The following is a 13534-nucleotide window of genomic DNA, read 5'->3' as shown; positions in this document are numbered from 1 at the left end:
CCGACTGCAGTAAGTATAAAGTAGCATATTTTAGTCATATTTTCCTCTTTTTTTATGTTTTAAATATAGTTATATATATCAGAGAATGGGAAAATAAATATATATACATGTATATACACACACATGCATGCTTAAGTTATGAAGTTTTACAGCATATTAATCTTAAAGAGTACTCTTGATACCACCCTGCATAGCCATTCCAAGAACTCTTCCATTGTCACTAACTAGGATCCACTTAGATGCTCCTCATCGAAGCCTTCTGTCATCCCCTACTGCCTGTGACAATTGACACAGATTTTTGCTTTCTCTGCTTTAAAAAAAAAATTATCGTGTGTATTGTTTTTTTTTCAAGCTTTTAAAAAATACAATGTTCTGTGTACTCTTCTAGGATTTGTCTTTTTTGTTTTATTTTGTTTTTATATACTCATGTTGCTTTTATAGCTATAGTTCATCCATTTCCACTGATGTGTACAGAATTCTGACATGGGACTATACCACACTGTATGGTGTATATGGTCTTTACTAATATAACCTTTACTGCTAGAAACGTTCCTGTGAGGTCTTCTGAAGAAAAAGGTGTAACTTTTTTTGCACTCAATTTTACAAAATAATGTTATCCAAGATATATCTCTGAGATATATCTTTTTTTTTTCTGAAGAAAAAGGTGTAAGAGATTCTCTGAGATATATGTACAAGTAGAACTTTTTTTGCACTCATTTTTACAAAATAACTGTTATCCAAGGTAGTTTTACTAATCTGCACTGTTACCAGAATGTAAGGGTTTTCTCTAAAGCATCTTCTGACACTGATTTTGTCAGTTTTTTAATTTTTGTGAACCTGGTGGGTGTATAGTGGTAAACCATTGTGGTCTTCATTGCCAGTCCCCTGATTTCTAATGATGCTAAACATCTTTTCATATTTACTCTTGTTTTTTTCTCTTTGAAGTGTTTATGTCTTTCACCCATTTTTAATGTCTTGGTAGTGGTGGTACTGATCTGCCTGTGTTCTTATCTCAGCTGTATCTTAATTTTTTAATTACATGTATTATAAATATCTCAAACTTAATGAACAGATTTTATTTTAAGGCAGTTGAATTTATAAATCTTTTCTAATTAGCTTTTTTTGTATCTTAAGAAATCCTTTCCTACTGCTGTTTTTTCTTCTAAAAGCTTTAATTTTGCTTTTTGACTTTTAAGTATTTAATCCTAAATTGAATTTTATATACATTGTGATGTGAGAACCCAGTTTCATTTTTTCCTTGATAACCATCCTGAATCTAATTATTGGGTAGCCAATCCTTTCCTTAACAATCTGTAGTGGTCATTTCCGTTATATATCAGAAATCCCTGTGTGCAAGTAGGTTCTGCGTTTTCTGCTCTGTGTCACTGCTCACATTGTCTGACTCTTTGCCATTACTGAGACTGTCTTAATTATTACAACCTTATGATATACTCAACAAATAGATTTTTTTTATCTAGTCTGTCCATATTTTTTTTAATTGTCCTATTAATTCATTTTAATTGATAATAGAGTTGTATTTAATTCTGTACCCTTTTTTCAACTTACCTGCTTTCTGTGGGATTAATTTATTGTTGTTTATTCCTCCTTTTCCCCTTCTTTGGGTTGTAAATGATATACTCTCCTTTAGTGATTTGGGTATTTACCTTTATTTATTTATTTTGAGAGCTAGACGCAGAGCCAGATGCAGGGGTTCAGTCTTGCAACACTGAGACCATGACCTGAGCTGAAATCGAGAGTCTACCACTTAACTGACTGAACCATTCAGGTGTCCCCCTTTCAATTTTTAATATGTGTTTTTGATTTAAGATCAAATGCATTGATTCTCCTGGAGCAGCATTATCAGTGTCACGTTGTAACTTGTTAGAAATGCAAAGTCTCAGCCTCTACTCCAGATCAGAAATGTTGGGGGACAGAGCCCAGCAGGCAGCATTTGAACAAAACTTCTCGGTGATTCTAATGCACATCAAAACTGAAGAACTATGGCTCTAATGTGAATTGTTTGATCTTCTTCCTGAATATGAATGATCTTGTGGTATTTCTATTCTCTAGGATTTTAGTTTCACTGTGTTTTTATATCATCTCAAATAAGTAATAATTACTACTGCAGTAGTTTCATCCTCAGGGCTTATTTGGATAAACTCTCATGTTTACCAATTTCTTGAAAGTCCTACTCTTCATTTCTTTCTGTTCTGTTTCCTTTTTATCCTCCCCAGGGTATAACACTTACTAATTTTTGTAGTGTAGAGTTCTAGATTAAGAGGTTGGGTTTTTTTGGTTGTTTCCTCCCCCTTTTTCAAAGTGCCTATTTAGCACTTTGAAAATATTCCATTCTTTCCTGGCTTCCACTGTTACTGTTGAGAAATCATTCTTACTATTCTTTTGGAAGTAATATGCCTTTGTTCTCTGGTTCTCCTAAGATTTTACTTTGTCTCCAGCATTCTGCATTTTTTTTTTTTTTTGTGAGTGCTTCCAGAGGTAGGTCAGTTTTCAGTTCTTCTGTTCAAGTACCATATTTATTGATCTTAGTATTGATAGGTTTCATCATTTCTGGGAAATTCTTGTGTATTATCTCCTCAAATATCATCCTTTCCCATTTCTCTTTGTTCTCCTCCCTTCATTTCTCATTGCATATAAATAAGCCTTTTCATTCTTTTCTCCACAGGCATGCATGTATTGGTAATAAACTGGTTGGCTTCCTCATAGTATTTTCCAGGTCATAAATTCTTTAGCTGCTATTCATCCTGCATATTAACAGTTGCCTTTTTTAAAGCTTCTCATTTCTCTAAGTTTTATTTTGCTTTTGTTTTTTCAGAAATTCTTTTTTTTTTAATTTTTTATTGGTGTTAAATTTGCCAACATATAGAATAACACCCAGTGCTCGTCCCATCAAGTGCCCCCCTTAGTGCCCATCACCCAATCACTCCCACCCCCCCCCCCCCACCTCCCTTTCTACCACCCCTTGTTCGTTTCCTGGAGTTAGGAGTCTCTCATGTTCTGTCTCCCTTTCTGATATTTCCCACTCATTTTTTCTCCTTTCCCCTTTATAGAAATTCTTTTATATTTTTTCCTTAGTATTTCGATTTCTCAAGTGTCTTTTACTCATTTTAAATAATTCATATTTTATACTCTTACATTAGGATTTTTGTATTTCACATTTTTAGGAGTATATTTCTACTATTTGTACTAATTCTAACCCCTAATGAATTATTTTTTGTTTTATGCAATGCTTAATTGTAACTTTATCTTTCATAGTGCTTTTTTAATTTTTCTGTGAGACCTTCTTGTGAGAATGACCTTCCACATAGCAATTTTGGTTTTGATCTCCTAGGAGCTCCAGGGATAACACTGGCCTGGGTCCAGTTTTTATGTTAATTTTTCAGTTTGGGAGTTCCTGAACTACACTGGTAATAAAACACTGAACCTTAAACTCATCCCATGTAAGGCATTTGCCCAGGGCTTTGAATGCTCAACTTACTACTTTTCCATTTTTTCATTGAATGTTGGTGATACAGATCATTAAGAGTCTCAGCCTTTAAGTTGGATCATTTCTAATTCTGTGCCTCTCAAGCCCTATGCTTCATGTTCTATCCTGGTTGATAGTACCCAATGCGAAGTTTACAAAAATAATCAAGTTTATTTTTTTTAAAGATTTATTTATTTATTCATGATAGACATAGAGAGAGAGAGAGGCAGAGACACAGGAGGAGGGAGAAGGAGGCTCCATGCCGGGAACCTGATGCGGGACTCGATCCCGGGACCCCAGGACAGCACCCTGGGCCAAAGGCAGGCGTTAAACCGCTGAGCCACCCAGGGATCCCCAATAATCAAGTTTAGTTACAGTATCATATCACACACTGACTGTGTTGGTTTTCAGTCCTTTATTTCCATCACATGGATATTTTCCTTTATTTCTTAAGAACTCAACTATGAATGTAAAATACTTCTTATTAAAAATCTTTATCATGTTTGTAGGCATTTGTGGCAGGAGAATTATCATTTACCTTAGGTTTTGTTTGTTGCTTTCTGAAAAGGAAAATATCCTCTCCAGTGCTAAGAGAACTAGACAGATGGGTTCTCTTCTAATCAGGAAGTGCATAGTCAACAGATCAGTCTCAGGAAGGCAGGAGAACCCTGCTTTCAGTGTGAGGAATGTTTTAGGTAATGATGAAAATAGAGGTAGCCCCAGAATAACCTAGCCATAACTTTGGAATATACAATTTTGGGGAAGTTCATATTTTAAGACAAGTTGGGTCTATGAAAACTGGGAATGAGCCTATTTGTTATTTTTTTAAATTAATACTACTAAGATTTTTGTTCGATTAAGTTAGCATTCCAAAATGACTCTTAGACGGTTATTCCATGAGCATACCTTCTATCCTCTTTCATGGTAAGTGTAATAGGTGAACATTCTACATTTTCCTAGCACATAGAAATCTGTGTGTGCATCAAGTGAGAACTCTTGTTTTTTTAACCTTTGTAAATGTTGAAAACTCCCCTAGTTTTTGGGTCCAGCAGTTTAAAGTATTGAAATTTAAGGTTTTGAAACAAGAGCATTAGCAAGACATTATTATGCCTGGTAGACTACATGTTCACATACATACCCTCCTTTTTGCCTTTCATAATTCTTTTTAGTCTTTCCTGCTATCTCATATATGCTTTTAGGAAGCTTTTTAATTTTTTAGTTCTTCAACAGATGCTGTTTGCCCAATAAACTTGCCAAACCTTTTTTGAGCACTAAGGAATAGGAGACCTGGTCCTAGTAAGGAAAGTTTATTTCAAGAGATAAGAATCAAAATAGATTCTATCATTAAAAACCTATTATACAGTAAGATAATTTCTATTGGTTGTCATGAAAAAAAATGCTTTTGTAAAAGTTGATAAGTTCTACCTTTTTGTTTTTTGTTTTGTTTTGGCTGGGTACAGTATACTTTATTGATGGTACATGACAAGGTAGGGCTCCCCAAGCCCCTCCCCTTCCTCGGGGTCTAGGATGTAAATTGGAGCTCAGGAGATTCTCAGTGTGTTGGGGGATTAAGTTGGGGCAGGGACTCCCCAGCAGCTGAAGGCCTCTCTCTTCCTCTTGTTCTTGCTGGGGCTGGTGGTCCAGGAGGCTCTTACTCCTTGGAGGCCATGTGGACCATGAGGTCCACCACCCAGTTGCTGTAACCGAATTCATTGTCATACCAGGAAATGAGCATGACGAAGTGGTCATTGAGGGCAATGCCAGCCCCAGCATCGAAGGTGGAAGAGTGGGTGTTACTGTTGAAGTCACAGGAGACAACCTGGTCCTCAGTGTAGCCCAGGATGCCCTTGAGGGGGCCCTCCGATGCCTGTTTCACTACCTTCTTGATGTCGTCATATTTGGCAGCTTTCTCCAGGCGGCAGGTCAGATCCACAACTGACACATTGGGGGTGGGGACACGGAAGGCCATGCCAGTGAGCTTCCCGTTCAGCTCAGGGATGACCTTGCCTACAGTCTTGGCGGCGCCAGTGGAAGCACGGATGATGTTTTGGGCAGCCCCTCGGCCGTCACGCCACAGCTTCCCAGAGGGGCCATCCACGGTCTTCTGGGTGGCAGTGATGGCATGGACGGTGGTCATGAGGCCCTCCACGATGCCAAAGTGGTCATGGATGACTTTGGCTAGAGGAGCCAAGCAGTTGGTCGTCCAGGAGGCATTGCTGACAATCTTGAGGGAGTTGTCAGACTTTTTGTGGTTCACGCCCATAACAAACATGGGGGCATCAGCAGAAGGAGCAGAGATGATGACCCCCTTGGCTCCGCCCTTCAAGTGAGCCCCAGCCTTCTCCATGGTGGTGAAGACCCCAGTGGACTCCACAACATACTCAGCACCAGCATCACCCCATTTGATGTTGGTGGGATCTCGCTCCTGGAAGATGGAGATGGACTTCCCGTTGATGACAAGTTTCCTGTTCTCAGCCTTGACTGTGCCGTGGAATTTGCAGTGGGTAGAATCATACTGGAACATGTACACCATGTAGTTGAGATCAATGAAGGGGTCATTGATGGCGACAATATCCACTTTGCCAGAGTTAAAAGCAGCCCTGGTGACCAGGCACCCAATACAGCCAAATCCGTTCACTCCGACCTTCACCATCGTGTCTCGGGGACGCGGCTGGCACTGCACCAGAAGATGAGGCTGACTGTTAAACGGGGAGGAGCAGAGAGCCAAGGTCTACCTTTTTGAAGTCTCAAAAATCCATAATACATGGTTTAAAGTATTTTCCCTGGAGACTACTTGAATTCAAATTCTCACTTTTGATATTTAGCAACTTATTTAAATGCCTGGAGGTTCAGTTTCCTTATCTATAAAATGGAAATCTTTTTTTTAAGTCAATTAGAGTCACTGTAGAGTCAAAATTATAAGGGAAACTCAGAGGCCATTTAGTCCAGCTTTCTTTGTCATGTTCCATTCTTTAATATAAATTCTTAAACTGTCTATTCCTTACTTACTAAGGAATTTAACTTTTATTAATAAGAAAATGTAGGTTTCTGTTTCTATTTAAACATTCTTTGAGATTCAATTTTTCAAGGGTGGGAGCTGTACAGAGAGGATGTTAATATTGAATCAGTACTTACTGTATATTAGCCATAATCTAATTGAATTCTTGTACTTACCCTGTAATGGTCAAGTATTTATCAAAAAGATTAAGAAGATATTTAGGATTACCCAGCAAATTTAACTTTGATGATGGGAGTAATTGAGGGACTACTTTAAGCCTTTTCTAAGGCAGGATCTTCTCTGAGAATGTGGCATTTAAGCTGGGACCTGATTGATGAGAGGGAGCAACATAAACACAAAAAGAGTTGCAAGCCTTCCAGGTGGAGAGAATAGCCAATGTATAGGCTCCAAGACCAGTTTGAACAGAAGGGATTCAAGGACTAGGAAGAAGGTAAGCATGGCTAGAATAGAATGAGCAGGGGAATAGGGTCAGAGATACATGGTCTCCAGCATATGTGGTGCCCTTGTAGCATTGGTAAACAGTTTGATATTATTCTCTGTACGACAGGAAGTCCCTGGAGAGTTTAAAGCAGGGAAGTAGCATAATCTGATTCATAGCTTGAAGAAACTGGGACGCTTGGGTGGCTCAGCGGTTGGGCGGCTGCCTTCAGCTCAGGTCGTGATCCCGGGACCTGGGATCGAGTCCCACATCAGGCTTCTGCAGAGAGCCTGCTTCTCCCTCTGTCTGTCTGTCTGTCTGTCTCTCTCTCTCATATGAATAAGTAAATAAATCTTTAAAAAAAAAAAAAAAAAGAAAGAAAGTACCCTGGCTTCTGTTTGGAGAATGGATCATAGTGGAGCAAGGGTAGTGAGGAGACCAGTGAGGAGACTGTTGTAATAATCCAAGAAATAGTGGTGGACTAGACTAGGGAAGTAGCAGTGGAAATGAAGAGAAGTGGATGGACTCAAGTTTGTTTGGTATATGAAATTAACTGACCTTGCTGCTGAATTGAATATAGGGGAGGAAAAGGAAAGAAGAAAATCAAAGATTGCTCCTACATATTTTTACTTGAGCAACAGTTTTGTTTTAGACAGTTTAAGTGTAAGGCACTTGTAGGCACCTGAAGCAGCTGGATGTGTAATCTTGAGTCTGGAGTTGAGGAAAGTTATAAATTTGAGAATCATCAACATAGATGTAGTATTTAAAGCCACAGAGTGATACTATATGACATGACTTATAGATAAAGAAGGGAAGGGTTCCATGACTCAAGATGTTTCCAAAGTTGATGAAGTAGGAGAAACATGTAAAAGGTGTGGTATCTTGAAAACTGAGTGAAGAAAGTATTTCAAGAATCTAGAAAAAAAAAAAATCTAGAGTTACTGGGATGCATAGGTGGCTTGGCGGTTGAGTGTCTGCCTTTGGCTCAGGACGTGATCCTGGAGTCTCAGGATCAAGCCCCACATTGGGCTTCCTGCATGGAGCCTGCTTCTCCCTCTGCCTCTCTGTGTCTCTCATGAATAAATAAATAATTTTTTTTAAAAAAAGAAAAGAATCTAGAGTTACTGAGAGGTCAGATGAGATGACTCAGAAGTGACCCTTGAATTTGACAAATGGAAATGTTATTGATTTGAGGAACAATCTCAGTGGCATGGTTTGAACTGAAGCTTTGGAGTTGGATGAGGAGAAAATGGGGGTAAGAAGTGGAGACAGCTTAGTTAATTCTTATGAAAAGTTCTGTGAAGGGGGAGCTGTGAAGTGGGGTGATAGGTAGACAGGACTGAGGGGCCAAGTTAGGTAGGTTGGTCTTCTTTTAAATTTTACTTGTATGTGTTCTGCTATAAGGTAACTCCTCCTCATACTACATTAAACTGCAGCCTTGGGGTTTCCATATGTGTTAACTGAATAGAAGACTATTATATCTAGGAACCTTCCAGCTATCCCTACATACTCTAAGAAGCCTTGACAGCAGGAAGAAAATGAATTCCCTCTGTCAGGCACATGTTCATTCAAAAGCCCCGTTAGTCTTTTCTTGTCAGGCTGTGAGAAGACAGAAGTATCATACCCTGTCCCTAATGCAAACTGCTAATGGTCCAATAGGGGAGCCATGGTAGGTGCTCCACAGTAACAGTCTGTATCTGACTTCGGCCTTGAATAATGAACAAAGGGCACTTCAGTAGAGAAAAGTACCTTAGTGCCAGATCCATCACACTGAGCAGAGTGGGCTTGATGGGGCCAGTGAGAAGGAGCTTGTGGGGGTGGGGAGGTACAGAGGTGCTTTCCAGCAATTTAGGCTTGCCTAAGGAACAAAGACAGGCTGTTTACTGTGTTCTGTTATCTGCTAATCAAATGGATTTTTCTAAATGAGAAGAAAAGTGGTACAGATTTCCCCAAAATTGAGTCTTTGTGGGCTTATGCTGGCAAATAGTGGTCTTCATAAGGTTCATGTTGTGAGCCTTTAATTTGCCTTCTCACCTAGAAGAAAGGTCCAAAATTTCCCTCATTGTTTCACCTCTTAGAATGAAGCATGCAATCAGTGTAATTGTTGCATTCAGCTGTCTATTTAGGGTAACACAGGAAATTAGCAGTGCATTTTCAAGAAAAGCTGATTACCATCTGTTATTAGTAATCATCTAAAAACATCACTGATTATAAGCTTGCCAGTGGTCAGAGACACTTACACTATATGAGAATGGGGGGAAACTACATCATTTAGAATATACTACCTCTTACTGCTTTAAAAAGAAGGCATCAATTAAATGATTTTTGGAATAAATCATTCAGTACTATGTTCTATCCTGTGCCCCAGGTTTTCCACTATTATTTTCCCCCAAATACAGAATGTTGCCTGTTAAGTCACATTTCTTCTGAAACTCATTGAAAACACTTTTATAGTTTTGAAAAGTTTTGAAAACTTTTATAGTTTTGCAGCTGAGGCATCCAGCTCTGAGTCTGTCAGACCCGGCTCCTGGTACTGGAGAAGAACTTAGGGATGAGGGCTTGATCAGGGCTCACCTCATAGCCACCATTCTTGCCATCACTGTGAATACAGTACAGTTCCACATCAGCAGCCTTTCTAGCATCACAGGTAGATTACAAAACCAAAAGATGGTTGGTGGCGTTTCTCACTCACTGCAGGTTTCTTTAACCAAATGTTTATCTTTCAACAGTGATTGAACCACTCCCTGAATTTTAAAAGCTGATATTTAAGAATTTGGCTAAAGGAAATTAGCTCAACAGTTTTAAGGGTTTTAGGAAATTAGTTTAATAACCTTTAAGGGTTTCATCTAAAAAAAAGAGGTCATTTTTCTTTTAAAAGTACAACTTTGGTTTGGTAAGTGACAGATTTTGAGTTTTGCTAAGCAGTGAAAGTCACTGTTTGGGACGTGATACTCAGTAGAACATAACACTGAAGATTCCCTTGTAGAAGAGTGCTTCCGCTGACCTAAATGTAGGGAGACAGGAAATTCTCACGGTGGTAAATACTAGGGCAATAAGGAAGAGTATCCAGTGTGATCACGAATAGCAGTGATCATAGCTAATTTTTTTTTTTTTTAGCAATTTATATATCTCAAAATTTGGCACACTTTTAAATACAAGGGTGAGGATAATCTTGGAAAATGTCTTTTGCAAGTATAATCCATCTTACTGCTTTTTTCTAACTTGGTAAGTTTTCATTAACTTGGTAGTTTTTATCATACTTCTGAACTAATTTTTTATTAATAAGACATATGTGTTTGACTCTTTTACTTAATGTTTTATTCAGTGAAATAGCTGAGACTACGGAGAAATCCACTTCCACTTGCCATTTTATGTGCTCTTCAGATTTTAAGCGTCACTTCAAATTTTGTAGAATGATAGTTTTCTTTCCTAGTATTTTGAGCCTTGGTTATGGTTTAAATAATGGAAGAAGTAAGAACTAGAAAGATCTTTCCCTGATAGGTAAGGTTTTGTGATGTTTTTCCAACCCCTTAGTACCTGCTCTGACTCCTTTTCAGATGTTCAGTTCTCTGCTAATGGCTGGGTCCAAAATGATTTTAAAAATGGACTCAGAGAGGGAATCCTTGAGTGGCTCAGTGGTATAGCACCTGCCTTCAGCCCAGGGCTTGATCCTGGAGTCCTAGGATCAAGTCCCACATTGGGCTCCCTGCATGGAGCCTGCTTCTCTCTCTGCCTGTGTCTCTGCCTCTCTCTCTCTCTCTCTCTCTGTCTTTCATGAATAAATAAAATCTTAAAAAATAAAATAAAATTTAAAAAAAATGGACTCAGAGAAGTGGCAAAAATCCTGAATTACTGTCCTGGGGATGCCAGGATTTTTACTGAACCCAGCCAATTTTTACTGAAATTTTTAAGGGAATCTTTCACATGGAAAAGAGTATTTAAACATAAGACTAAATAATTTATAAACCACTGTTGTCTTAGATATTGGACCTTTTCTTCTGAAAGTCAGTTTTCACAAAACAGACTACTTCCCAAGAGTGAGGATAAATGTAACAGAGTGACATACACACTTCAGGCACATGGTAGGGCTGGTGCAGCTACTCAGATGACCACTTACCCACAATACTTTCCAGCCCATGAAATACTTACCTTTGCCTGAGCAGAATGATAGTTTACTACAGGTCAGGGATTTCAAGGTCATTCTTAAATGTCTATTACTTGTAAAGTCCACAGGCTGCAAAGTGTGTTGTGAAGTTCATCTTTGGGCCTGCATCAGTCAGCTCCCACAGAGTCCTGTATTGCACTCCCTCTCCCCACCCATTATACTTTCTACCAGGTGTATTTTCCTAAAGGTAGTGGTCCCTGTTTACTTGTAATATTAAAGACTTTCCACCTCTGGTCTTGCCCATCTCATCTCTCACTATTCACTATGTTCTAACCAAATCAAACCATTTTGTTCCCTGAAGACACCTCACATTTCCCTGTGCTCTTTATCCTCTGTGGAATGTTACTTTGTTGAAGCCCTTCCCATTGATGTGATTTTTCCTTCCCTGTACTCCGTGATATTTGTACTACTTATACCATTTAGCCATGTATTACAGATATTTGTGCTTCCTGTTGTCCATTACTTTTTTTAGTATATATGCTGCCGAAGCGAGCACCCCTGTTGTCCATTACTATGTAAATCACAGAACAAGATTTATAGCAGACTTAGGTTCATTTCTGTGACAATGACTAGAATTTATTGAGCACTTAGATATTATTACATTGTCATTGCCCTCCCATTGCTTTTTTGCATGTTATGTACACACAAATAGATCTTTGTTTTATGTGAATAGTATCACACTGTAGGTATTTTTCTGTTTTGTCCCTTAACAGGTAATGAAAATTTTTTTATATTCATATATGTAAGTACATCATTATTTTTAATAGCCGCATAATATTCCATGAAATGGATGTTACCTAATTGATTTAACCACCAGTGGACATATTGGGAAGCTTTTACATGTTTGATACTACACATGCTACAACATATGTCTTTGCACACTTGGGCAGATATACCAGAAAGATAGCTTCTTAGAAACAGTTACTACTAGGACAGAGGGTGTGTACATTTTTAGCTCATTAGTGCCAAAATGCCTTCCCAAAGCACAAAATTTGTGTTTCCATGACTAGTGTATGAAAGTGCCCATTTCTCCATGATTGCATTTCATATTATCAACCTTTTTAACTTTTGCCAATCCATTGCACAAAAACGTTCTCACTTGAATTTTACATTTCCTTGTTTAGTAGTGAGGTTAAACGGCATTTCATAGGTTGGCTATTTGTATTTCTCTGAGAATTGCTTGTTCATATCTCTTTATCAATCTACTAGGCTATCTTTTTCTTAGTGAGTTGTACTACTGTTTTTTTTTTTAATAGATTTTGGATGGTAATCCTTTTCACATTGCTTGCAAGTAGTTACTCCCAGTTTGTCATTTGACCTTTAACTTTATGGTATTTTTTGTGACTTTTAATTTTTAGGTAGGAAAATCTTTAGTCTTTTTTTTTTTTAAGATTTTATTTATTCATTCATGACAGACACAGAGAGAGAGGCAGAGATTAGGCAGAGGGAAGAGGAAGCTCGCTGCAGAGAACCCAATGCGGGACTCGATCCTGGGACCCCAGGACCATGCCCTGAGTCGAAGGCAGACGCTCAACTGCTGACCCACTCAGGAGTCCCAGAAAACCTTTAGTTGTCTTATTTATGGCTTCTCCCTTAGGCTTTCCAGTCCTAAGACTACAAAGCTGATGGTTTTATTTATTTCTTTATTATTTATTTATAATTGTTAATTATTTATTCTGATAATTTTATTTAACTTTTAATCCTTTAGTTTGAAATTTAAGGTCTAATAAAGATAGTGATGCATGGGGTGCCTGGGTGGCTCAGTTAGTTGAGTGTCCAACTCATGATTTCAGCTTAGGTCATAATCTCAGAGTCATAAGATCAAGCCCTATGTTAGGCTCTATGTCAACAAGGAGTGCTCAAATTTCTCTCCCTCAGCCCCTCCCCTCACTCATTCTTACTCTCACACTCTCTCTCTAAAATAAATGACTCTTAAAAAATAAAAAGCAAAAGAAATAAAGTTTTGATTTTTCCCTCTTCCCAACACTCTTGAATCTTTTCTCACTGATGGGAAATAGCAGTTATAAACTAAAGTTCTCTCTGTATTTGGATTTATTTCATCTTTATTCCTGTTATGTCTTACATACTAACAAGTCACCTTGTGGATTTCATTTAAAATTTTTTGTTTTTTTTTTACTCTTGTTGGGAGTTCTGTTTGGAGTGCATTTAATTTAATGGATTACTTAGGGGAAGGAATGGACTTCTCTGGAACATTAAATATCTCCCATTTTGCACCCAGTAGTTTCTCCTACTTAATTAGTTCTTTTTGTTCTTTTGTAAGGGTTATTCTCTTGTAAGCTTTTATAGCTTTCATAGCTCCCTCCTCTAGATCCTGTACCATTTTGTTAGATTTCTTCCTAGGTATTTCATAGTTTTTATTACCACTGTGAGTAGAATCCTATTTTCTATTATGTTTCCTATTGGATTTTGCTTACTACATAATAATAC

The 13534-nt window shown here is 38.1% G+C and overlaps 2 protein-coding genes across 3 annotated transcripts in view; one reads left to right on the top strand and one right to left on the bottom strand.

The window, feature by feature from the left end:
- The window catches only part of RAD50 (RAD50 double strand break repair protein), a 92134-nt gene that overhangs the window by 67496 nt on the left and 11104 nt on the right, over window positions 1-13534 (top strand). The window lies entirely within an intron of this gene.
- Window positions 5136-6152, bottom strand: LOC121494385 (glyceraldehyde-3-phosphate dehydrogenase-like). 2 transcript variants are annotated; one of them, XM_041760750.1, is made up of 2 exons: window positions 6015-6152; window positions 5136-5960 (listed from the first exon to the last, which is right to left on the bottom strand). In XM_041760750.1, exons 1-2 carry the CDS (start codon window positions 6135-6137, stop codon window positions 5136-5138), a joined length of 948 nt encoding a protein of 315 aa, XP_041616684.1. In that variant the 5' UTR covers window positions 6138-6152. The 2 variants fall into 2 exon arrangements, with proteins under 2 accessions (XP_041616684.1, XP_041616683.1); XM_041760749.1 differs by having other exon boundaries at window positions 5136-6152.

Source organism: Vulpes lagopus, chromosome 7 (genome assembly GCF_018345385.1).
Source record: "Vulpes lagopus strain Blue_001 chromosome 7, ASM1834538v1, whole genome shotgun sequence".
NCBI classification, from domain to species: domain Eukaryota; kingdom Metazoa; phylum Chordata; class Mammalia; order Carnivora; family Canidae; genus Vulpes; species Vulpes lagopus.
The sequence above is the reverse complement of the archived record's forward strand: the minus strand, read 5'-3'. Positions and strand labels throughout refer to the sequence as shown.

What these genes read in the sequence shown, in the direction of transcription:
- LOC121494385 (XM_041760749.1), bottom strand. Translation starts at nt 6,137, where the DNA reads ATGGTGAAGGTCGGAGTGAACGGATTTGGCTGTATTGGGTGCCTGGTC.